Source organism: Stegostoma tigrinum, chromosome 36, assembly GCF_030684315.1.
Source record: "Stegostoma tigrinum isolate sSteTig4 chromosome 36, sSteTig4.hap1, whole genome shotgun sequence".
NCBI classification, from domain to species: Eukaryota; Metazoa; Chordata; class Chondrichthyes; order Orectolobiformes; family Stegostomatidae; genus Stegostoma; species Stegostoma tigrinum.
Genome location: NC_081389.1, coordinates 2,214,584 through 2,239,953, shown reverse-complemented (window position 1 = coordinate 2,239,953; position 25,370 = coordinate 2,214,584). Strand labels below are relative to the sequence as shown.

At 43.0% G+C, this 25,370-nt stretch overlaps 1 protein-coding gene across 2 annotated transcripts; it reads right to left on the bottom strand.

Moving 5' to 3' along the window:
• Window positions 1-305: 305 nt before the first annotated feature.
• Window positions 306-25,370, bottom strand: psma4 (proteasome 20S subunit alpha 4). Of its 2 annotated transcripts, none has more exons than XM_048520886.2 (9): window positions 25,289-25,370; window positions 17,314-17,338; window positions 16,223-16,265; window positions 15,935-16,097; window positions 14,074-14,151; window positions 11,304-11,392; window positions 4,064-4,194; window positions 1,673-1,796; window positions 306-660 (listed from the first exon to the last, which is right to left on the bottom strand). In XM_048520886.2, exons 2-9 carry the CDS (start codon window positions 17,314-17,316, stop codon window positions 506-508), a joined length of 786 nt encoding a protein of 261 aa, XP_048376843.1. In that variant the 5' UTR covers window positions 17,317-17,338; window positions 25,289-25,370; the 3' UTR covers window positions 306-505. The 2 variants fall into 2 exon arrangements, with proteins under 2 accessions (XP_048376843.1, XP_048376844.1); XM_048520887.2 differs by lacking the exon at window positions 25,289-25,370 and adding an exon at window positions 25,210-25,256.

Genomic DNA, 25,370 nt, shown 5'->3' with positions numbered 1-25,370 from the left:
AAAGCAAACATTTAACCTAATAAAGTACAGCAATTAAAATTGTCAGGCTAAATTGTAAATCTTGTTTTAAACTGGATCATAACTTCTCATCGGTGTGTTTCCCATTCTGGACAGCAGCACTGCCTCACTCCCAAATTCCCAATAATTTACACCCTTCAGAACCATCACCAGCTCAGTGCATCCAACTGGCAATACTAAGCACTTCCCATGTACCATTTAAAGACAGTGTTTGTAGCAGAAGGCTTGATAGAGCATTTCTATCTTCTATTTGCCAACAGTGTGTGAAATAAATGCATGAGAAACACTTATTTTTGCCTTTATTCTTTATTTTAAAAACCCAACTGGTAATCCTTAGTGCATATACAATTGGTGTGCGAAGTATACAAGAAGTTTAGTTCTGTCTGGTTTATCTAATTCTCTCCTGAAGACACTGCAGTCATTCAGATTTCCAGCAAACTTCCAGTCTTACTGGAACATGAACCTGCAGCTCAATTAACTTGCTGTTCTATTTCTCCTTCTCTTTTTGCTCCTTTTCTTTTTTCTCACGTTCAGACTTTGCCTCTTCTTCCTCATGCTGCTTAATCAAAACCTCCACTTCTTTCTGTTTCAGAACCTTGATGCGAGTTTTTCCATTTTCTCGGGTCAGCGTTGCAATCTCCACTGTGGCACAAAAGCAAAAATTTCAATTATAAAATTTATTTCAATTTCAACAGTCACTCAAGTTGAAAGGGGTTTTATCAAAAAGAATAATGTAAGCAACACAGCCAACAGGTAACAAAAGCACTCTCATTTCTAGCTCATCCCTCAAATAGTTGGAGTGTGCTATGGATGCCTGTTTCATTTGGAAGGACTTTGGAATGCAGCTCTGAAAGATGAAGATGATAAAAGACATAATGGCAGGCTAATTTGGATAGCCAGTGGTAACAGCAGCATTTAAATAGAGTCTGATTTCAGTGTGATTGGCCAGTATCATTTGGGATTCCCACAGTGAGGGAGAAATTGCGCTCCAATCATTCTTCAAGACAAACAGATTTGCACCAATACCTTCACTGACCAGTTCTCTCAGATAATCTCACTCAAGCTGCCAATTACGATGGATCCTGGGCACTGTAGGATTTCCAACCATGGGAGCAGACACTTGGTCTGACCCCACTGACATCAATATGTTCAACAGCTGAGAAAAGTAATCATTTGAGACTGACAGCCCAGAGTGGTTTTGTCATCTCTGCGGGTTACAGCCAGTCAACTGTAGTGAGCCACAACATTAGGGGACAGAGGGAGAGAATGGAGTTAAAGCCATGATTTTATGATCAAAGTGAAGAACTTAGAAAACAGGGATTGAACCAGGAACTTAACCTGCTTTAAATGATTTCTTACCACACCTTTGTGAGGTCAATACAACTGGGGAAATTAATTCCATGTTTATAAAACCTTCTAGGCTTTTACAGGTTTTTATTTTGCTTCAATATAGATCTTTCTAACTGCACAAAAGTCAGTGAATGAGGTTTTGTTCCAATTTGCCCAAAAAATCTTGAGACTTCATTGTATTAATTTCTGAAAATGATAACTTTTAGGAGTATGGTGTTTTCCAACTTTTGTGAAGTACAGCCTTTCATTTCTGACATGCTAAAGAAGGCTGGGACAAAAGCTTACAATACTCCATTCCCCTTACCCTTTTCGGCTGATAGTTTACTAACGTCCATGGTCTTATTCAACACTTTAATTGCTAATGCAAGTGCTGACTCCAAAGTCATTTCTCCTTCTTTGAAGTCTTGTTTCAGCATAGAAACTGCAGCCTGGAACATACAATGAAAAAGATTAACAAAGAAATTCATTTGCTGGCTTCAAGGCATCATCAACCACATCATCCAAAGACTGAAATCTTAAAACACGGTCATTGTTAGTTGCAAAATTTCTGATTAGATTTCCAATAAAAAGAAAAAATGCATTTAAATCACTATTTTAACAACCAAATGATGTCTCAATTGCTTTAGAATCAATGAAGTACTTTAAAATGCAGTCACTAATGTGGAAACGCAGTGGTCAATTTTGATCACATCTCTTACTACTGCAAACAGGAATTTTGTGCTCACAATATCACTGATGTATGCCCAGAATAGGATAGTACCCAACCACTCAACTCAGAAGTACATTTGTAAATGACTAACATAGACCCCACTGACCCCTCACTCCTTTCTTTCCGCTTGCTGTCCACTCCTTCACTTGTAGGAAATCGAGTGAGTGGAAGGAAGCAAGACAGCCAGATACTGCAAGTGGGACAGTGTGCAAATCACAACCCCAGGTTTTGACTGAATCAGTTTGAAAACCAACCATTTGATTGCTCCTAAGCATTGATGAAATGCGGAAACCGGAACACTTGGCAGAAACCCACCCAGGGACAGGGAAAATATATAAGTTCCAAACAATCGGTCACCCAAGGCCAGAATTCAACGTGGGTTTCTGGTACCGTAAGGCAGCAGTGCTAATCAGTGAGCCACTGCGCCCAAGTTTCTGCTAACTGTCATTCACTAATATAGCTCAGTCAGCCAGCAGCAGCAGCAGCAGCAGCACAGTGCGAACGTGCAGTCAGCCACCTACGGGACTTATCAGCGAAGGTTCTATCAGCCTTGTACATTGGGGCCTACTATACAACAGCAACTTGCAATTACAGCATGGCTGTAACAGAGAAAAAAAATATCCAAGTCAGACACAAGATAAATGGAAAAAGAAACTGACACCATTATATGTGCTGGCCTAAAGAGGCTTTCAGGAAGGAAACGTCAAGGGATTGGGTCTGAACACCTAAAGACACAATCACCAATGACGCGGTGACAAGGAACAGAAAGGGGAGTGCGAAAGGATCGGAATGCTCTGGAAGAGTTCTGAAGGTGCTAACAGATACTGACAGTAATAGGATCATGCAGTGACTTACCACAGCAGGATGAGTTTTGAAACTGCAGGCACGGGAGGACTCAGTAGTTAATAGTGGGTCAGACAGGACAGGAGTGATTAGCAAGGGGGATAGAATATGACAACATAATTTTGATGCAGGATTCAATTTTATAAGCACATAAACGGGTAACAGGGATAGCAGGAATGTGGATTAATCAAATCAATCACAGTCTCATTGAATGGCAGAGCAGCGAGGGGTCAAGGGTCTGCTTCGACTCTTGACTCCAATGTAAATAAGTTTTTAAGACACAGGGATATTAGTTAGAACCTAGACAAGCTTTAGTCAACTGAAACAAAATCCGTAACTTGGTTGTTTTAGGAAATTATGGAGTCAATTCTGACTTTCTTCTGAATCTGGTCAGATTTTCTTCTATTCATCACAGATCAGCAATAGCATTGGAGTCAGCAATACCCCAGGAATTAGCAGCACCAGAGGAGTTGGCAACATTACAGGTTAGTAAGTAGGGTGACTCCTCCAGTTCTCATTTTTGGAAAGAGTGGACACACGGAATGTATCTTTTCTCATCCTGGTGTACTGTTGCATCAGTCTAGTCAATAAAAACAAGAACAAACAATGGCAAATATTTTACATAGTTTAGAGAATGTGCTCACATTAGACCCCAGGTAACTTTCAGCAGATTTGACAGTACCTGTGGTGAGAGAGTTAACATTCCAGGTAACCCATCATGGGCAGGATCCCTGAATATTTTGCACACAGGCGCTGCCTGCCCTGAAGATTCCAACAGTATTTTTTGCTGATGTCGAACATCTGTAGTGTTACTTCTGCAGTGCAGGCAAAGCTGATTGCTGCCACTAGAATGCCCTCATGACTAATTCACCTTCACCTTCGGGTGAATGTCTCAAAATGGAGCATCGCAGTGAAAAATAGGGGACCTTTGTGGCATTTAAAAACCAAATTCAATGTTAGAAGTCACTTGAAATATTTTCTATAATAAATTCTTTAGTTACGTTTTTATAAATATTTATTGCACTAATCACTATGAACTAATTCTGCAAGCTATGCATTGGGAATATTAGGATCAAAACAACATATGACCACCGCTTACCACTCACATCACTAAGTCACTATGTCCTTCATTAAGGTACTTACAGCACTGTTATTCCCAATACATGTGGCTTTCCATCCTCCATAATTTCCACTGGGGTCACTCTGATATAACTGATAGCCATAGTGCTTGTCCCATCCCATGTACAGCAGAGAAACACCAAAAGGACGCTTTCCTGTCAGTTAAATACAGATTGCCATGACAAGACAATGCAAAGTTTAAACACATACATTCAAAATAAGAAAAACTTGCAATTATTCAGCACCTCTGTCAAACTGCTCAAACAATCTCAGGATCAGTAAATTCCATCGAATGGGTAGGTGTTGTATTTGTTTTATTCACTAATAGGACATGTGCATTACTAGCTGGTCAGCATTTATTGCCCATCCCTAGTTCTCTTTGAACTAAGTGGCTTCTTAGGGCATTTCGGAGGATGGATGGGAATCAATCACATTGTTGTGGGTCTGGAGTCACATGTAGGCCAGACTTGGTAGCAATGGCAGATTTCTTTCTCTAAAGGACATCAGTGAACCAGATGGGTTTTTCCAACAATCGACAATGGTTTTGTCGTCATCAGCAAATTCTTAATTCCAGATTACTATTGGGTTCAAATTCCACCATCTGCCATAGTAGGATTTGAACCCGAACCCCCAGACTTCCTTGATCCCAATATCACTAGGCAATCAGGTCCCAAGGCAGGTAAATATGACAGTCATTCTGCACAAAGCATTATCATCCAGAGACTTTGAAACAACAATACAGCATTAAATCTAATGGGATTTATGTCATGCAGGAAGTCTGCTGTCTGTTGTAAGGGTTTCTGGGCCTGCCTCCCTGCGTTGCTGATTACGGTTTCATCCTTGCAATGACCCTGTGATGATTGCAGCAGGCCCCGGAAAGCAGAACAGCAAGTCAGATTGGCTGTGATCAATGAAAGATGGGTGTAGGGGTCTCTTTCAGCAGGATATTCCTCTACAGGGGAAGGGGTGATGACTGGACAACACATCCAAGATTTACCTGACAGCCACCATACATGGCATAATGCCCACCCCATACAAGTTTGGGCCTCAGTGACCTCTGGGCAGGGAGGACACACAGAAAATCCTCAGTCTTGACTTAATTGAGGTGGTGAACAGTCAGGAAGTCTATAGGCTCTCCATCACCTGATTGTAAAGCTCCACCAGGGCTCACAGTCTGAACCCTTTTGTTTGGTTATGGCTGGGGTCGGGGAAGGGTTGTAGAATTAAGCTGCACTCAGTAAATGCATATGAAGTTTCTAAGACTGTTTTGTTTTGGAGTGTCTTTTCAAATTTGGGGAATAAAAGAGGTCTTGGGCCATATTCTGAATTCTGTCAGCTAACAAACTTGGGAGGCTTTGTTGTTAAAGGTGAGTCCACATTGTTTTACTGACAAGAAATTGTGACATATTTACACCTATAAACAACTGTGCTAACAGTGATTGGGCTGTTAGACTTCAAGACTTACAGTGAGGCATTAGGAATGTTAGGATTTGAAAATGGTCATGTTTTAAATTGTCTACTTAATTTCAGGGTGGAATAGAATTGGGGTTTAGAAAACAAATCTTCAGATTTCTACCTGTTAAAAGACCCACATGATTCAAGTTATCATGGAGAACAGATCACAAAAATTCATGATAGTAGCAGCTTACACGATTTACTTAAGAAAATCTTAGATTTACAGAGAAGCTCTTGTTAGTATGAAGGTGCAAGGCTGGTACATGTAGGGAACACTGGATGACTAGAGAAATTGAGGCTCTGGTCAAGAAAAATATGGAGGCATACAAAAGATATAATCAACTAGGATTGAATGAATCCCTAGAGGAGTATACTTAAGAGGGAAATCAGGAGGGCAAAAAGAAAACATGAGATGCTTTTGCAAAGAGTTAAGGAGAATATGAAAAGATTGTATAAGAACATTGGAGACAAAAGTAATTCAAGAGAGAGCAGAGCCCCTAAAGACAACTGCAGCTACTTATGTGTGGAAGCACAGAAGATACTGAGATACTAAACAAATATTTCATATTAGTATTTACTGGGAGAAAGGCATAGAAACTAGGGAAGAAACAAAAAACAACTGTACACGCTGAATACAAGGTAAACAGGTTGGAAGAACACAGCAGGCCAGGAGCAGTCAATGTTTTGGGTAATACCCTGCTTCAGGACTGGATATGGAAGTAGGGGGGGCTGCAGATAAAGGGGTGGAGCGTGAATGGTGGTGATGGATAGATATTGGCAGTAGATATGGTTGGTGACTGCAACGGGGGACAGAAAGTGGAATGGGAGGGTAGTGGTGGGGCTGGAAGGGGGTTGGGTGGCAAGGTTACTTGAAATTAGAGAACTGCATGTTCAGTTCTCCAAGCTGTAGCATGTCCAAGTGGAAGATAAGGTGCTGTTCTTCAAATTAGTGTTGAGTCACAGAGACTGGAGTTGGCTGAGGACGGACAAGTTGGAGGGGGAGTGGGATGGGGAGTTGAAATGGGCAGTGACCGGAGGTTAGGTTGGCCATTATGGGCCAGGCAGAGAAACTTGGCGAAACGGTCACCTAATCTCAGAGTCATGGGATACAGGCCACAGAGAATTATCTACCTTTATATTTGCTAAGACCTCTAGCATTTCCTCTTCTGTAATGGGAACAGCTTTCAAAACAGCTATATTTATTTCCCTGAATTCTCAAGCCTCCATTTCTTTCTTCACAGTAAAAACTGTGGAATAGTCATTTGATGTGTCTTAGGAGCAGGAAAGCTGAGGTTTCGGGCCTAGACCCTTCACGTCTAGGCCAAAATGTCAGCTTTCCTGCTTGGCCTGCTGTGTTCATCCAGCTCCACACTTTGTCATCTCGGATTCTCCAGCATTTGCAAATCCTATTATCGCTGATTTAATATGTCTTTAATCTTTAAGGGGCCATACTCTCTTTCCAGTTGCTCTCTTGCTCTTAAAGCACCTGAAGAATCTTCCTTGGATTATCCTTAACCTTATTTGACAAGGCTATCTCATATCCTCTCCTTGCTGTCCTGATCGCCTTAAGAATGCTCCACGCTCTTTATCCTGTTCAAGAGATTCATTTGAACCCAATTGTCTATATCTACTAATGATTCCTTTTTATTCTCAACTAAAACCTCAATATTTTTATTCATCCATTGTTCTCTAATCCTACCAGCCTTACCTTTCACTCCAGCGAGAACACGACGACTCCGAACTCTCGTTATCGTACTTTTGAAAGCCTCCCACTTATCAACGTCCCGTTACTGAAGAACAGTTTACTCCTATCAATTTTAGCAAGTTATTGCCTCATACCATTTAAAAACTGCCTTACTCCAATTAAAAACTTGTGGAGATCTTAAAACACAAAATGAGATAAATCTGCAAGACCCGATCAGTGTTTCCCAGAACTCTGTGGGAAGCTAGGGAAGAAATTGATGGGCCTCATGCTGTAATATTTGTATCAGAGGTCCTGGAAGACTGAAGGTTGGCTAATATGGTGCCATTGTTTAAGAAAGGCTGTAAGGAAAGCCAGGGAACTGTAGGCCAGTGAGCCTTATGTCGGCAGTAGGTATGATGCTGGAAAGGATTCTGAGAGACAGGATTTACATGCATTTGGAAAGGCGAAGATTGATTAGGGATAGTCAACATAGGAAATCATATCTCATTAACCTGATTGAGTTTTTTTGAATAGATGGCAGAGAAAATGGAAGGCAGGGCAGTAGACGTTGCCCGCATGGACTTCAGCAAAGCATTTGACAAGGTTCTGCATGGGAGACCAGTTATGATGCTTGAGGATCTAGGACAGAGGGTGGGGTAGAGGATTGCTTTCTGGAATGGAGGACTGTGACCAGTGTGACACAGGAATTAGTGCTGGGTCCACTGCTTTTTGTAATTTATATAAATGATTTGTATGTGAATATAGTAGGAATGGTTAGTAGGTTTGCAGATGGCACCTAAATAGATGGTGCAGTGGACAGTGAAGGTGGTTATCTAAGAATACCACAGCACCTTGATCAGATGAGCCAATGGCTGAGGAGTGGCAGATGGAGTGTAATTTAGATAAATGTGAGGTGTTGCGTTTTGGTAAGGCAAATCAGGTCAGGACTGATATAGCTAACTGTAGGGCCCAGGGGAGTGTTGCCGAACAAAGAGACCTAAGGGTGCATGTGCGTATTTGAAGGTAGAGTTTGAGGTAGACATGGTAGTGAACAAGGTATTTGGCACATTTGCCTTCATTGGTCAAAACATTGAGTATAGGAATTGGAACGTAACATTGTGGCTGTGCAGGATATTAGTGAGGCTACTTTCAGAATTTGCATACCAGTGTGGCCGCCCTTCTATAGAAAGGATACTGTTAAACTTGAAAGGGCACAGAAAAGGCTTACAACGCTGGTGCTGGGACTGGAGGGTTTGAGCTATCGGGAGAGGCTGAATAAGTTAGGAATACTTTCCCTGTAGCTTCAGAGGCTGAGAGATGACCTTTTAGAAGTTTATAAAATCATGAGCGGCATGGATAAGGTGAATAGCCAAAGTCTTTTTCCTAGCATGGGGGAGTCCAAAACTAGAGGGCATAGGTTTAAAGTGAGAGCTGAAAGACTGAAAAACAGCCTGAGGGATGGTTTTTTCACACAGAGAGTGGCGCATGTACAGAACCAGCTGCCAAAGGCAGTGATGGAGATGGGTACATCTGGCATCTGGATCGGTAAATGTATAGGAAGGGTTTCGAGAGCTATGGGCCAAATGCTGGCAAATGGAACTAGGTCAGATTGGGATGTCAACGAGGTGGACCAAAGAGTCTGTTTCCATGTTGTATGACTCTGTATGTTGCGTGCAAGAATCAAGGAAAGAGAGGTAGCCAATCTCTACTGCACATTATGCAAAATGAAGATGGAACACACACTTGAATCAAAGAGACTAAGTTCATGAGAACTGCAATTAGAATGGAAGATTTTCCTAGCTTTGGTTAGAGGAAGGATCTGTAGGGTAACCCTCACCATGAGAGCCAGTACAAGCATTAGAGGTTATCAGGCTAGGAAGAGGAAAAAGGAAGTATGTTTAGATTATCTTTGGGCTAGATACATTAGAATAAAATGTTAAAAGGAGAATATTTTCTCTCACATAGTGCATACATTGCAAACTGAAACATTAGTGTAGATTTAACTTATTTATCACAATATAGCCTTGAAACTGAAAATCTTTTCAGACGATCCTTCCAGTCAACCACCATAAATGTGAATACTTTTCTGCACGTTGTTAGTCTCTAAGGGGTTCATACCAAAATAAATTGAATAGTGAAACAAACAGATCAATGAATTGTTCACTCCTGATATGACATTACCTGTTCCTAATTTGTGCATTAAAGCTGTTGGATTTGCGGCTGCAAATCCCTTTAAGAAATCCAAGTATGACAGAGGTATCTGGCCAATGGAGAACAGGTTATATAATACCCAAAAACACACAAAATGGCCATCTCTGGTGTCTGCCAGTCAGCACCGAGTCCACTCTGATTAGTTGTTCCTTAATAGCTCAGGTGATGATTATCTTTTAGCACATGCTTGTGCTCAGTGATCACAAACAGATCAAGCTGAATATTCATCACAAACCAGTTATTTCCCTGTGTACCTCAATCAGAGCCACACAAATTGAAGTCATTCTCCATAGGTTCATACAGCGCAGAAAGAGCCCTTCAATCCACTAAGTCTGCATTGACAGAACTACCACAATAAGTGTGCTTATTCCAATTTCCTGCACTTGTCTCATATTCTTGAATGTTATGATATTTGAAGGGCTCATTCAATTTATTTTTAAAAAGGTTATAACAGTTCCAGCCTCCGATACCTTCCCAGGCAGTGCATTTAGATTCCCACCACACACTGAACAAAAAGTTTTTTTTTCAAATCCCCTCAATCTCCTACCCTTACCCTAAAACTAAGCCCTCTTGTAATTGACCCCTCAACCAAGGATAACAGCTGCTCTCTATTCACCCTGTCCTTATCCCTCACAATGTTAAACACCTCAAACACATTCCCCCTCTTCTCTGTTCGAAAGAAAAACTAACCAAGCCTATCTAGTATCTTGTTATAGCTCAATTTTTCCATCCCCGGCAACATCCTGGTGAACATCCTCTGTACCTCGAAATCAGCCTCGTCTGGGAACCGAATCTGAGACATCTCACATTCCGTGATGCAAAAACCCCAATATGAGAATTATACCCTTAGATCAACAACCCACTTCTCTTCAGTTTTAAAATAAGTCCTTTGAAGATGAGTGCTAATAAACATAGGGTAGAGAGAGAATTTAAAAACTGCAGTCTCCATCCTGCAAAAATTCTCCACTTCTTAACCGAGACATTTCAGGTGACTTATCATCTTTTACTTCAAACAGTATCTAGGTTTAATGTTGCATTTGAATGGCAGCATCAATACATGCTCCTTGCCATCGTACTGAAATGTCATGACAATTATAAAGTCAGAAGTCACACGACAAAGCAGCAGCACTCTGAAAACTTGTGATTTTGAATAAGCTTGTTGAACTATAACCTGGTGTCATGCCATTTCTGATCTGGTCCACCCTGGTCCAAAATTGGCACCTCCACATCATGGCAGTCATAGAATCATAGAATCCCAAGAGTCTGGAAGCAGGTTATTTGGCCCATTGAGCTCCCACCTCCAAACAGCATCCCATCCAGACCCACCCACCCTCCTACCCTAGACCTGCATATCCCATGGTTAATCCACCAAACCTGTACGTGTTTGGACTGGAGGAAGAGACTGGAGCACCCAGAGAAAACCCATGCAAACGTGGGGAGAATGCGCAAATTCCACACAGACAAGTTTCCCAAACACAGAATTGAATCCGGGTCTCTGGCGCTGAGAGGCAGCAGTGCTAACCAAGCCACTGTGCAACCCAAGGAAAATGAAACTCCATCCCCTGAATTAGGCAAGAATGGTACAACTGAGCATCAGTTAATAGGTCCAATTCATTTAGTCTGTCTTTGTCATTCAAACACTGTTAATCTTAACGACACAATTGAAAAGAATACTGACCGAGCAAACTTCCTCCAAAGCAAGAAAATGCTGTTGTAACCTGACATTCCAAATTCAAAGGCAGAAGATGAGCACTGTAGACATACTCAGCTATAAACCATATTAACTCCCTGTAAAAACAGAACTTACTCATCTGGAAGTCAGTAAAAATTTTACAATATAGGTTCTTCATAAAATTTTAAATTTAATGGTTACACATTTATATTTTATTTTTAATATGTTTTACTCTCCTTTACCTCCAAACTGTGTGTACGCCTGTTTGATATCACAGAGTGTTGTGACCAACTGTTCACAGGGAATTGGTTCCTGGTACTGAAGGAGATACCTATGAATGCATAAGTGAACTAGTATTACAGAGTGGAAAGTGCGGGGAGATTTCTACTTTTTAGTTACTTAAATTGTCCGTAAAGAACATTCTGACACTACTGCTACAAAAAGCAAACAGTTGATAACTCTCCAGTGTACTTAAATGTTGATAATTGAGAAATTCTTTATTTATGGGTAATGACACTTGATGTGAAACTGTAAAATTACAGAGTCATAGTGCTACGTTTTCAACCCAAGGATACTGAATCCAGCTGAAATTGCTTGAGAAAGTGGTGAGTGGGGTTCCACAGGGCTCTGTCCTTGGGCCTCTACTGTTTGTAATTTTTATTAATGACTTGGATGAGGGGATTGAAGAATGGGTCAGCAAGTTTGCAGACGACACAAAGGTCGGAGGTGTCGTTGACAGTGTAGAGGGCTGTTGTAGGCTGCAGCGGGACATTGACAGGATGCAGAGATGGGCTGAGAGGTGGCAGATGGAGTTCAACCTGGATAAATGCAAGGTGATGCATTTTGGAAGGTCGAATTTGAAAGCTGAGTACAGGATTAAGGATAGGATTCTTGGCAGCGTGGAGGAACAGAGGGATCTTGGTGTGCAGATACATAGATCCCTTAAAATGGCCACCCAAGTGGACAGGGTTGTTAAGAAAGCATATGGTGTTTTGGCTTTCATTAACAGGGGGATTGAGTTTAAGAGTCGTGAGATCTTGTTGCAGCTCTATAAAACTTTGGTTAGACCGCACTTGGAATACTGCGTCCAGTTCTGGGCGCCCTATTATAGAAAAGATGTGGATGCTTTGGAGAGGGTTCAGAGGAGGTTTACCAGGATGCTGCCTGGACTGGAGGGCTTATCTTATGAAGAGAGGTTGACTGAGCTCGGTCTCTTTTCATTGGAGAAAAGGAGGAGAGGGGACCTAATTGAGGTATACAAGATAATGAGAGGCATAGATAGAGTTGATAGCCAGAGACTATTTCCCAGGGCTGAAATGGCTAGCACGAGGGGTCATAGTTTTAAGCTGGTTGGTGGAAAGTATAGAGGGGATGTCAGAGGCAGGTTCTTTACGCAGAGAGTTGTGAGAGCGTGGAATGCGTTGCCAGCAGCAGTTGTGGAAGCAAGGTCATTGGGGTCATTTAAGAGACTGCTGGACATGTATATGGTCACAGAAATTTGAGGGTGCATATTTGAGGATCAATGGTCGGCACAACATTGTGGGCTGAAGGGCCTGTTCTGTGCTGTACTGTTCTATGTTCTAAAGAATGCTTTCTCCATCAGACTGGCAGGCAGCTTGTTCTCATTTATTCATTTTCTAGGGTGTGAGCATCTTTGGCAAGACTCTCATTTGTAGCACATCATGGATCACTCAAGAGAAGGCAGTAATGAGCCACCTTATTGAATGTGTGTAGATTCAGTAGGAAGAATGTGCTCTTAATGTTCCAGATGATGTTTCAAAACTTTAACACAACCACAATGAACCAATGATAATATATTTTGAAGTCTAAGGTCAGGTAATGTAGACATGACATTACTGGATAATTAATCTAAAGGCCTGGACTGATCATTTCAAGACATGAAAAAAAATCTTATCATGGGAGTTGGGGAAATTAAGTTCAGTTACTTTAATAAATCTGGAATAAAAAGTTAGTTTCACTAATGATGATCATGAAACTACGAGACAGTTATTAAGACCATCTGGGTCTACACTGTCCTTTGGGGAAGGGGGTCTGTTGCCCACACTCAGTCTAGTTTGCATGCACCACTAAACCCATAGCGATGTGCTTGATTCCGGCTTCCCTTTGATGTGACCTAGAAACATCACTCCGTTACGTTGAATGTTGAGCAGGACAGCACAGGAACAGGCCCTTCTGCCCATCATGTTTGTGCCAATCATGATGCCATTCTAAATTAATTCCATCTGCGTGCACATGGTCCATATACCTATATCCCCCACCGAATGTTGTGGCTGTCAAAATGTCTCTTTAACAAATATCTCTTTTGCCTTAGCAGCAAAACCCACATTGTGTGAATAAATGAAAATCAATCAAACCAAAATGCAGTGACAGGGAGAAGGTGGAGAGACAGCACTAGAACTATTCATTTGGAAAGCTGCTGCAGAGATGATGGGTTGAGTGGCCTCCTTCTGCCAGAATAGTCTGGGATTTGCACAAAAGCAACATGATGCAGTGCAATCTGCCACAGCACACTGCCTCAAAGCACAGGTTCTATACACTAAACCATGTGTATTCTGATAGCTTTAAAGGAACGAAAAGATGGCTGAAAACACTATGTGGTTGCATGGGTGTTCTGGGGAAGATAATGTTGAAGTATGTTGCTGTGGTCAAATAGCTTCTCTATTCTAAATTTGCCTCATGCTACAATTGTTGAAGGCTTACATGGAACTGCTGGATCTCCAACACCAACACAAGTGGAGAAGCATTAGTGGACACCTGAAAAGAAATGTGGGATTGCAGATGCTTCCGCTCAGGCAGTGCTGGGGTATTTTTACTCGGTAGAGGATTCCACACGCAGCCAAACATCCGTTACAAAGATATTAACAGGGCACAAGAAGCAGTTTGACATTGGAACAATTTTAATGGCCTAAAATGAACAGGAGAAGAACTTAGAACAGGGTTGGAAGATTACTTTAGAGGTTGATCTCATTCAAAATGAACAGTTAATCTTACCTCTGAGCAATTAACCGCAGCTCATTTGTGAGGACATTGGCATCAGATGTTATTCCTGCAACGCTACAAGCCATGTCACTATAAGACAAAATTTTATATAAAGTGGTCATGTTAGTCTATATTTAAGCTTTCGTCTCCAACAGACAAGCATTCAGCTATAAAAGTAAAATCAACAGAATCAAAAGTACAATATAGAAAGTTCTAAAGGTAAAGGCACCATAGACTTAGCAGACCAGAGGGCAGCTCTCTTATTGGAGAAGGTGGTTTTTAACCTGAGCATCACTTGCCTCAAGCAAGGAGAGAGGTTGAGATGGAGAGTTCTTCAAAGTAACCTCAACCTGTGTGGGAATTAAACACATGCTGTTGTCACACTGTGACACAAGCCAGATGTCTAGCCAATTGAACTAACTGGCCCCAGAGAAAATTCTACCCCTAACTGTAATCTACTAACATGAACTTTGTCAATGCCTCTGGCACTGGTGATTCAGCGGTAACATTCTCACCTGCCACATGGGAGGACCAGGTTCGATTCCCAGCCAATGCATCGTTTTTCCTAGGGTCAAGGTAGCTATTACGAGGGGACAGTTTTAAAGTGAGTGGAGGTAGATATAGAGGAGACAGAGGTAGGTTCTTCACTCAGAGTGGTAGGGGCGTGGAATGCATTGTCGGAGAGGGTAGTGGAATCAGCATCATTAGGGGCATTTAAGCAGCTATTAGATAGGAATATGGATGATAGTATAAGGTAGGGGTGGAGATTAGTTAGACCTTAGATTTAGGGTAAACGTTGGACACAACATTATGAGCCAAAGGGCCTGTACTATGCTGAATTGTTCTATGTTCTATAATTATTTAACTGCTTACTTAATCAAATAAAACAAGACTAAAAATATGAAGCATTCTTAAAAGTGTTTTGTATAATTGCATGACAATCACAAGCTCTAACCATAGACAACTACTGGCCTCAGAGGCCACTTGTTGCATAGAATATAGGAAGAATATGTCATTCAGGTTCCTCCATTATTCAATTCTATCATATATGATCTGCACCTCAAATCCATTTTCTGTCTAAAGGAAAAGTCAAAAGCAGAATACAGCAGTTGCAGGCAATCTGAAACAAAATCAGAAAATGGAGGGGGGATAAAAGCTCAGCAAATAATTGCTACATCTGTGTAGTACAAGAGATAATTAACAGCTGAGGTCTGTGATCATAGAACTGTAGAAGAATCATTGAATTCTTACCATATGGAAACAGGCCCTTCAAGCCCAAGTCCACACCGAACCTCTGAAGAGCATCCCACCCATTCCTTTCCCCCAATCCTATCCCTGTAACCCACAATCTCTCATGGCTAACAAACCTATCCTACGCATCCCTGGAAACTATGGGCAATTTAGCACGGCCAACCCACGTAAACTGCGCATTTTTGGACTGTGGGAGGAACCCAGAGCAACTGGCAGAAACCCACTGAACTGCCGTGCCACCCTTTCATCAGAACCAGGAAACATTAGATATGTGACAGGTTTTGAGCAAGGGTGGAACATCTCTATCTTTACCCAGGTCATACACCTGAACCAATACTGCTCTCTCTTTCTTGCTACACAAAATCTATCCTGCAGAGCTTCCTTAAAGTTCTTGGTTTAGTTTCCCATTATCTTCCCGATATCTATCCTGAAATGCATAAAGTATGGGTCACCGAGGACAGGAAATACTTTTTCCTTATCAAAATCCTTTCAAGCACCTTGATTACTTCACCGCTTAGTCATCTGAACCCAAGGCACGTTTACCTAAAGCAAAGGCTGTGCCGTAAGTTTAAACTGAAAGGTCCAATTCAAGCCATTTGTTATGTACTACGTTTATACATACTCATTTAACTTGTATATTTTTTCAGAGAAGAAAACTTCATCCAGGAGCTTGTGTATGTTACGTCTTTCTGCAGCCAAGAGAACACCGTCATTTGCTAAGATCCCCAGACACGTTCCAGCATGGCCAATAGCTTCCATAGCATATTCCACCTGATATAGTCTCCCTGTTATTTTATGGAGAGAACAGTTTATATTATCACCAAAAAAAGTCAACGAGCAATGATACAACAGACCATTAAACTATTTTCACCTTCCATTTTATAGAAGGCTACTACTCAGAGAAGCTCACCTTCTGGAGAAAATATGGTTGTTCGCGAGTCATATCTTCGAGACTGCAAAGGCAAACAAACTAGAAATTAGTGCTAGGTATCACATGTTATAATGAAACAAGATCACAGCTTGTGTCTCTCCTGCTACCACATGTTCTCCTTTTCCCTTAGGTTTCCACAGACCAATGCTGAGGCAGCTATTCTCAAATCACATTCAGTTGACAGAAGTTCACTTTCTGCCAACATAAGGAACAGTCAAAGTCTAGAGATGACTAGTCGATAGGTGAGAGGTTGGAAAAGCACAGGTGGTCAGACAGCAGAGGAACAGGAAATTCAAGAGTCCTCATGAAGGATTTCAGCCCAAAGCATTGACTTTCCTGCTCCTATGATGCTGCCTGACCAGCTGCGCTTTCCCAGTCTCACACCTATAGGCTCTGCTTTGAACATCTGCAGTCCTTATTGTATCTAGAGGTGATTATATCAGCATGATGGGGATAAGCAACTTATTATGTCAAGAATGACAGCCAAAACCTCACACCCAAAGCAGAGCTATGTTGGGTTCAATATGGATCACAGCTCATTACAAACAATATGACTGCTTCCAATTCCAGTAACATGTAAAAGTTTCTGTATTTTCAGCTTTATTTAAAATTTTAAGTTACTTCACCCACTGTACCTCAGCCCCCACTTTAATCAGGTTGACTTCACTAGGAAGATGGGTGTAGTGGTAACATCATAGGGCTGATAATCCAGAGGCCCATCTCTAGGGACCAAGTTCAAATCCTATCCTGGTAACTGGTGGAATTTAAATTGAAAACTGGTCTCAAAAGCTTTCCCCAATCAACTGTTGTCAAAAATCATTCTAGTTTACTAATGCCGCTTTGGGGAAGAGATCTGCCACGATTATCCATTCTGGCCTGGATGTGACTCCATACCCACAGTAATGTAAGTCCCCTTGCAAGCCAAACATATCAAAGACAATTAGGGAGGTGTAACAATGGCTAGCCCTGCCATGACTGAACTTTTAAAATGAACTGATTCTAAAGAGTAAATATTTCCCCTTGTTAAAGCCAAATTTAAATTTCTACACAATTAAATTTCAGTCACTCACCATTGTGTTAAATTAGATCAAAAATCTGGGAAGAGAAAAAGGAAATCGGTTAATGCGAGTATATGAAAGCAATATGTAAAAATGGCGAGAGGATTGCACTGAGTTATGATGCTCATTGGAGAAAAGGCTGAAGTACAGTCGGGGTCTGGGCTAATCTGCTGATATAAGACCATCTCAGTGCCTGTATCCAGCATCTTTTCAACTCTGACAACAGTAAATTGAACAGAAGCAGTGCGGGATCAGAAGATCAGCCCACACGAAGGTAGTCATTAGTTCATTTCTTTCCTATACACAAAAGACAGAACCAGATAACCAAACAGAGCTTGAACAGTCGGTCAAGCATCAACGTAAACAGCTCAGTCAACATCCATTTAACTCAAAGCTGTCAGAAGTGTGGAAAATAAAGGTTCAACAGATGCCATTTTACACTCTCAAACATTTGTCTTTACTTTGAACTCATTCATATATTAGTAAAAACATGGAATTACAACCAGAACTGGAACCATATCTTGCTGATTTTGACCACGACAAATTCTCTCAGATGGTTTGCAAATATAAGCTAATGTTATCAACTGCACTGCCTGAGACAACAGCTCATTCAATAATAAATTCTTATCCTTATCAAAAAATAAAGACAGCAATTAAATTACTCTAGTATGAGCTCCAGAAAAAAAAATCAATGGCCCAATTTTAGCCCAATGAAAATCTACTTATCTCAGAATTGAAATTGGGCCTAAAGTTGGAAGTATATTGTTAAATCACGGGAATGGGGTGACCATAATTCACTATTTATGAAAATTTTACTCCTACTAATTACATTCAGTTACAATAAGTTATTATCAATGTGCTCATTACATGGGAAATTTTATGCCAAAAATGTAAAAATTGACAAAAAATTTAATGTTCAATCGAACGAAGATCCAAATAATGCCAATTTTGTGTAGTCTACGAAATGAATTTCACCTTCCTAATGACACCATAATCATTGAGGACACAGGACAGGTTTTTGTGGCCTCATAGAATAGGCATAAACCTTTCAGCCAAAGGGCCAGATGTGTATAAGGAATGAGGGTGGAGTCGAGGGCGACTGGCCTGTCTGTCACACTCCCACACACCTCTGGGATAGAGGTGTGTATTAGAATATGGGGTGAACGCATTGAAACATATAGAATTCTTAAATGGGTTGACAAGGTTGCTGTGAGGCTATTTCCCCTCGTGGGAGAGACTAGGACCAGAGGGCACAGTCTCAGGATAAAGGAGTGCCAGTTGAGGACAGGAAGAATTTCTTCTTTCAGGGGTTGAGTGTATTTGGAATTCCTCACCTATATTTAAGGTTGAGATAGATAAATTCCTGAGTAGGATAAACAAGGGTTACAAGGAAAGGACAGGAAAATGAACGGATTTGTCATGAGCCTACTCAATGGCAGAACAGGTTTGCAGAGCCAAACAGCCTACTCCTGTTTCTCTTTCTCATGGCCTTGTAAGTGATTTTGTGATGAATTGAACCAAGGCAGCTTAAACTAGAAACTAACCACTTTACCGATTGTTTCAGAGATAGTAGGAACTGCAGATGCTGGAGAATCTGAGGTAACAAGTTGGACTAACACAGCAGGTCAAGCAGCAGAGGAGCAGGAAGGCTGACGTTTCCGGCCTGGACCCTTCTTCAGAAATCGGGGAGTGGAAGGGAGTTCAGATATAAACAGAGAGCGCGGGGGAGGCAGATAGAAGATGGATAGAGGAGAGGAGACAGACAGGTCAAAGAGGCGGGGATGGAACCAGTAAAAGGTGAGTGAAGGTGGTGAGGTAGGGAGGAGATAGGGCAGTCCAAGGAGGACAGCCAGGTCAAGGGCCGGGATGAGGTTAGTAGGTGGGAGACGGGGGTGGGGGGGTGCTTGAGGTGGGAGGAGTGGATAGGTGGGAGGAAGGACAGGGAGGCAGGGACGAACCGGGCTGGTTTTGGGAGGCGGTAGATGGAGGGGAGATTTAGAAGCTTGTGAAGTCCACGTTGATACCATTGGGCTGCAGGATTCCCAAGCGGAATATGAGTTGCTGTTCCTGCAACCTTCAGGTAGCATCGTTGTGTCGCTGCAGGAGGCCCAAAATGGGAGGAGGAATTGAAATGGCTCACGACTGGGAGGTGCAGTGGTTTAGTGTGAACCAAGTGTAGGTGTTCTCCAAGGCGGTCCCCAAGTCTCCACTTGGTTTCCCCGATGCAGAGGATTCCACAACGGGAACAGCGGATGCAGTATACCATATTAGCAGATGTACAAGTGAACGTCTGCTTGATGAGGAAAGTCTTTCTGGGGCCTGGATGGGGGCAAGGGGTGTGTGCGTTTGCATGGGAGGGGGGTGGTGTAGGGGCAAGTGTAGCACTTCCTGCGGTTGCAGGAAAAAGTGCCCGGTGTGGTGGGGCTGGAGGGGAGTGTGGAGCAGACAAGGGAGTCACGAAGAGAGTGGTCCCTCCAGAAAGTAGATAAGGTGGAGAGGGAAAAATGTCTTGGGTGGCGGGGTCGGATTGCAGACAGCGCAGGATGATGTGTTGGATCCGGAGGGTGGTTGGGTGGTACGTGAGGATGAAGGGATTCTGTTTTGGTTGTTATTGCGGGGAGGGGGGTGTGAGGAATGAGTTGGTGGAAATGTGGGAGACACGGTCGGGGGTGTTCTCGACCACTTGGGGATGCGGTTGATGGGGGGGGGGGGGGGGGCGTGGTTGTGGGGTGGAGAGTTGTGGTCCTTGAAAAACGAGGACATCTGAGACGCACGGAAGAGGAATGCCTCATCCTGGGAGCAGATGCAGTGGAGGTGAAGGAATTGGGAATGGGGGATGACATTTTAGCGGAAAGGTGGATGGGAGGTGGTGTATTCTAGGTAGCTGTGGGACTCGGCGGGCTTGAAATGGATGTCGGTTTCTAGGTGGTTGCCAGAGATGGAGACAGAGGTGGTGTCCAAGAAGGAGAGAGGGGTTTTAGAGATGGCCCAGGTGAACTTAAGGTTGAGGTGGAAGTTGTTGGTGAAGTGGATGAACTGTTTGAGCTCCTTGTGGGAGCATGGCCTCATCTTTACCATGGACGTCCAGTCCCCACACACCTGCATTCCCCATGATGGCCTAAAGGCCCTCCACTTCTTCCGGTCCCAAAGGCCCAACCAGTCCTCCTCCCAACCTGACACCCTCATCCGCTTATCCAAACTAGTCCTCAACGTCAACAACTTCTCTTTCAATTCCTCCCACTTTCTACAAAGGGGTTGGCCATGGGTACTCACATAGGCCCAAGCTATGCCTGCCTCTTTGTAGGTTACGTGGAACTATCCCCCTTCCATAGCTACACAGGCCCTAAACCCCACCTCTTCCTCCGCTACATCGATGACTGTATCAGCACCGCCTCGTGCTCCCTATACAGGAACCTTGCAACTAAATTAGTAAATTAGTAAATACAAATAAAAATCCACAATGTGACCATGTACCACACAATTTTCGAATTCATGACAGCTTACTGAATATGTAGACAACTGAAGGGTAATGCAAGGGTTAGACTTTCTTCTTACAAAGGCTCCTTGACTTATCCTACAAATGCCGCACAACAATTATCACTGTATTCCTTTTTGATTGCATCAATCAAATACTTGGATGTGATGACCAAAACAGTGATCTCTGGAACCTGTGAGGTGAATCAGCTGTTTTCGGGCTTAATAGAGCCTACTTTTGAGTGAGAGCGATCTGGGCCCGAAACGTCAGCTTTTGTGCTCCTGAGATGCTGCTTGGCCTGCTGTGTTCATCCAGCTCCACACTTTGTTATCTCCCTTTGAGTGAACTGAGTTACAGATACACACTGGGCATTGTCTCAAACCAGATTCTTATTCCACCGCTCGGAAGTACACCCTCAGTGTAATTCTTGTCATTACTTCCTCAAGTTTATTCCTCATCAACTGGTATGCTGTCTCTTCCATGCGGAATCAAGGGTTACATGGAAAGGGCAAGAAAGCGGACATGAGGAATTCTGGACTTGCCACCATCCTACTGAATGATGGAGAGGCTTGAGGAACTGAACAGCCTACTTCTGTTCTGATTTTTTATGGTCTTATCTACTGGAGAAATCATATGAATATAATTTTGTTACCATGCCATAAGCAAGCAACCTACAGTTTCCTAATCAAGAGATTCATAAACCAAATCAGTGTGACATCTTGAGGGCAGGAGGATAGATTCACTGGTTTGCAGACAACCAGTGGATTAGCATCTAATGGGCACATGTCCAGACACAGCCAGCTTCCTGAAATGGCTTTAGCTTTTGGAGAAATGACTTAATTTGGTGCTAATGAGACTTGTGGAAGAATGTAGGCCCTGGCTGAATCTGATCTCAAATACCAAAGGATAGCCCCTCAAGTCTGCTCCACCTTTTGATAAGGTTGTGGGTCTCCCTCCATTTAATTCCTGTTCATGTGTCTGGCAACTGGCAACATCCAAAGACTTCTCAATTCCCCTGTTATTTTGACCTGTTTAGCTCAATACTCTCCCTTTAAACTAACCGCACAACTCTGTCATGAGAATTGTTTAGATCACTTGGAATCCAGTGACAGATAGCCACCTGGATACAAAACTGACTTGAAGGTAGAAGGTAGGTGATGGTAAAGAATTGTTTTTCGGATTGGAGGCCTGTGACCAGTGGTGTGCCACAAGGATCGGTGCTGGGTCCATTTTTTTGGCATTTTATATAAATGATTTGGATGTGAACCTAAGGGGAATGGTTAGTAAGTTTGCAGATGATACCAGAACTGGTGATGTAGTGGACAGTGAAGGAAGTTATCTCAGAGTACAATGGGATGTTGATCAGATGGGCTAAGGAATGGTAGATGAAGTTTAGTTCAGATAAATGTGTGGCATTGCATTTTGGTAAGGCAAACTGGGGAGAGTTGCCAAACACAAAGAGCTCAAGGACCAGGTTCATAGTTCCTTGAAAGTGGAGTTCCAAGTAGATAAGTCAATGAAGGCATTTGGTATACCAGCCTTTACTTGTCAGTGTGCTACATATAGGATTTGGGAATGTCATGTTACAGCTGCACAGGATATTGGTTACACCACTTTTGGAATACTGCATTCAATGCTGGTCACCCCGCAATAGGAAAAATATTGTTAAACTTGAGGGGGTTCAGAAAAGATTCACAAGGGTGCCGCCAGGGTTGGAGGATTTGAGCTACAGCAAAAGGCTGTATACACTGGCCTTATTTTCCCTTTAGCTTCAGATGCTGAGAGGTGGCCTTATGCAAGTTTATAAAATCATGAGGGGCATGAATAGGGTGAATAGCCAAGGTCTTTTCCCCAGGGCAAGGGATTCTAAATCTAAAGGACAGTAGCTTTAAGGTGAGGGGAAAAGATTTTAAAGGGACCCAAGAGGAAACCTTTTCACGCAGGGGATGGTATCTGTTCTGGATGTGAGTGTGCTCGCTGAGCTGGAAGGTTAGTTTTCAGACGTTTCGTCACCATTCTAGGTAACATCATCAGTGAGCCTCCGACGAAGCGCTGGTGTTATGTCCCGCTTTCTATTTATCTGGTTAGGTTTCCTTGGGTTGGTGATGTCATTTCCTGCATTGGTGATGTCATTTCCTGTTCTTTTTCTCAGGGGATGGTAGCTTGGCTCCAAATCAATGTGTTTGTTGATGGAGTTCCGGTTGGAATGCCATCTTCTAGGAGTTCTTGTGCGGTCTCTGTTTGGCTTGGCCTAGGATGGATGTGTTGTCCCAATCAAAGTGGTGTCCTTCCTCATCTGTATGTGAGGATACGAGTGATAGTGGGTCATGTCGTTTTGTGGCTAGTTGATGTTCATGTATTCTGGTGGCTAGCTTTCTGCCAGTTTGTCCAACATAGTGTTTGTCACAGTTCTTGCAAGGTATTTTGTAGATGACGTTTGTTTTATTTGTTGTCTGTATAGGGTCTTTTAAGTTCATTAGCTGCTGTTTTAGTGTGTTGGTGGTTTTGTGGGCTACCCTGATGCCAAGATGTCCAAGTAGTCTGGCAGTCATTTCAGAAATGTCTTTGATGTAGGGGAGAGTGGTTATGGTTTCTGAGCCCGTTTTGTCTGTTTGTTTGGGTTTATTGCTGAGGAATCAGCGGACTGTGTTCATAGAAGCTGCATTAGAACATTATACCAACGAGCCACCACACACTGCAGCACAGAGGAACTACGCAGAGCAGAGGAAAATCACCTATACAGCGTATTCAAAAAGAATGGGTACCCTATGAACACAGTCTGCCGATTCCTCAACAATAAACCCAAACAAACAGACAAAACGGGCTCAGAAACCATAACCACTCTCCCCTACATCAAAGACATTTCCGAAATGACTGCCAGACTACTTGGACATCTTGGCATCAGGGTAGCCCACAAAACCACCAACACACTAAAACAGCAGCTAATGAACTTAAAAGACCCTATACAGACAACAAATAAAACAAACGTCATCTACAAAATACCTTGCAAGAACTGTGACAAACACTACATTGGGCAAACTAGCAGAAAGCTAGCCACCAGGATACATGAACATCAACTAGCCACAAAACGACATGACTCACTATCACTCGTATCCTTACATACAGATGAGGAAGGACACCACTTTGATTGGGACAACACATCCATCCTAGGACAAGCCAAACAGAGACACGCACGAGAACTCCTAGAAGCATGGCATTCCAACCGGAACTCCATTAACAAACACATTGGCTCCAAATCAATCTACCATCCCCGGAGAAAAAGAACAGGAAGTGACATCACCAATGCAGGAAATGACATCACCAACCCAAGGAACCCTAACCAGATAAATAGAAAGCGGGACATAACACCAGCGCTTCACCGGAGGCTCACTGATGATGTTACCTAGAATGGTGACGAAACGTCTGAAAACTAACCTTCCAGCTCAGCGAGCAAACTCACATGGTATCTGTACGGAATGAACTGCCAGAAACAGTGGGCGGAGACCAGGTCAGGATAGGTGCATGAATAGGAACAGTTTAGGGGGATGTGGGCCAAATGGGATTAAATTAATTTAGGACATATGGTTAGCTTGGATCAAAGGGTCGGTTTCCATGCTGCACAACTTCTATGGATCTATGCCCCATCTGTTGTACATGACACCGGCTCCTCCTGGTTACCTTCTAAGATTATCGTTACTGTGAAGGCATTGCTTGATCGTTCAGAGGTTCATAATCCTTTCACCCTGAGCTGTGTGCACTTAACTTTTCCAACATGGCTAATGTACAGCAAACAGGAACAGACGCACTGGCAGTTTTCAGTCAATCCCTGTGTATTGGGAAGTTTGTTCATGTGCAAGCAGATGCGATTAGTTTAGAATGGCATCATTGTTGGCACAGACATGGTGGGCCGAAGGGCCTGTTTTCCTGCGTACAACTGTTTTATTTCCCGAAATCCACATTCCTATGTACTCCTGGAAACCGCTGCCGAACAAGAATCGCTCAGTATGTCCAGCAATATGTTATTTTTGTTTCAGCTTTACAGTCAGAGAAACGCGGGTACTTTTTTTGCCCCCCAGAATCGCTCTCCCACGGTCTTACAAGTAATCAATGTGCCGCCTCCACCAGCCTCCAGAGCGGGGGCCGTATTCCCTGGGAGCGACCTACTCCGTGCCCTGAAGCCGCGGTTCCACAAACACAAACCGAAACCGAAACCGAAACCAAAACAAACCGATTGGCGGTGACTCAGGGAACTGAGGCCGGGGCCGGACCAGGCCGCCCTTCACCCCCGAGGCCCGGCACCTCATCCCCGAGGCCTGGCCTGTTTGTCCCCAGCTCCACAAACCTCTTCCACCACCACCACCCACCCCGCCCCGCCAGCTTCAGGCCCTCATCCGGGAATGAAGCAGCAACTTAATGGCGGCCAGTGCCCATACCCCCACGAGGCTGCACCGAGGGGTGTTTGTAGAGGAAAACTGAATTCGGAGCCGCCCGGAGTCTCACTCACTCACTCACCTGCTCCACTCGTCCGTCTCCCCGGCTCTTCACTCACCGACGAGACGCCGCCAGGAGCCCCAAGAGCAGCCGCCTTGCTGGA

Excerpts from the sequence above, each read along its gene's own strand:
- psma4 (XM_048520886.2), bottom strand. Across the intron at positions 16,098-16,222 it reads AACCATATTTTCTCCAGAAG|GGAGACTATATCAGGTGGAA; the intron begins GTGAGCTTCTCT and ends ATAAAATAACAG. Across the intron at positions 661-1,672 it reads TAAACTATCAGCCGAAAAGG|TGGAGATTGCAACGCTGACC; the intron begins GTAAGGGGAATG and ends TTTGTGCCACAG.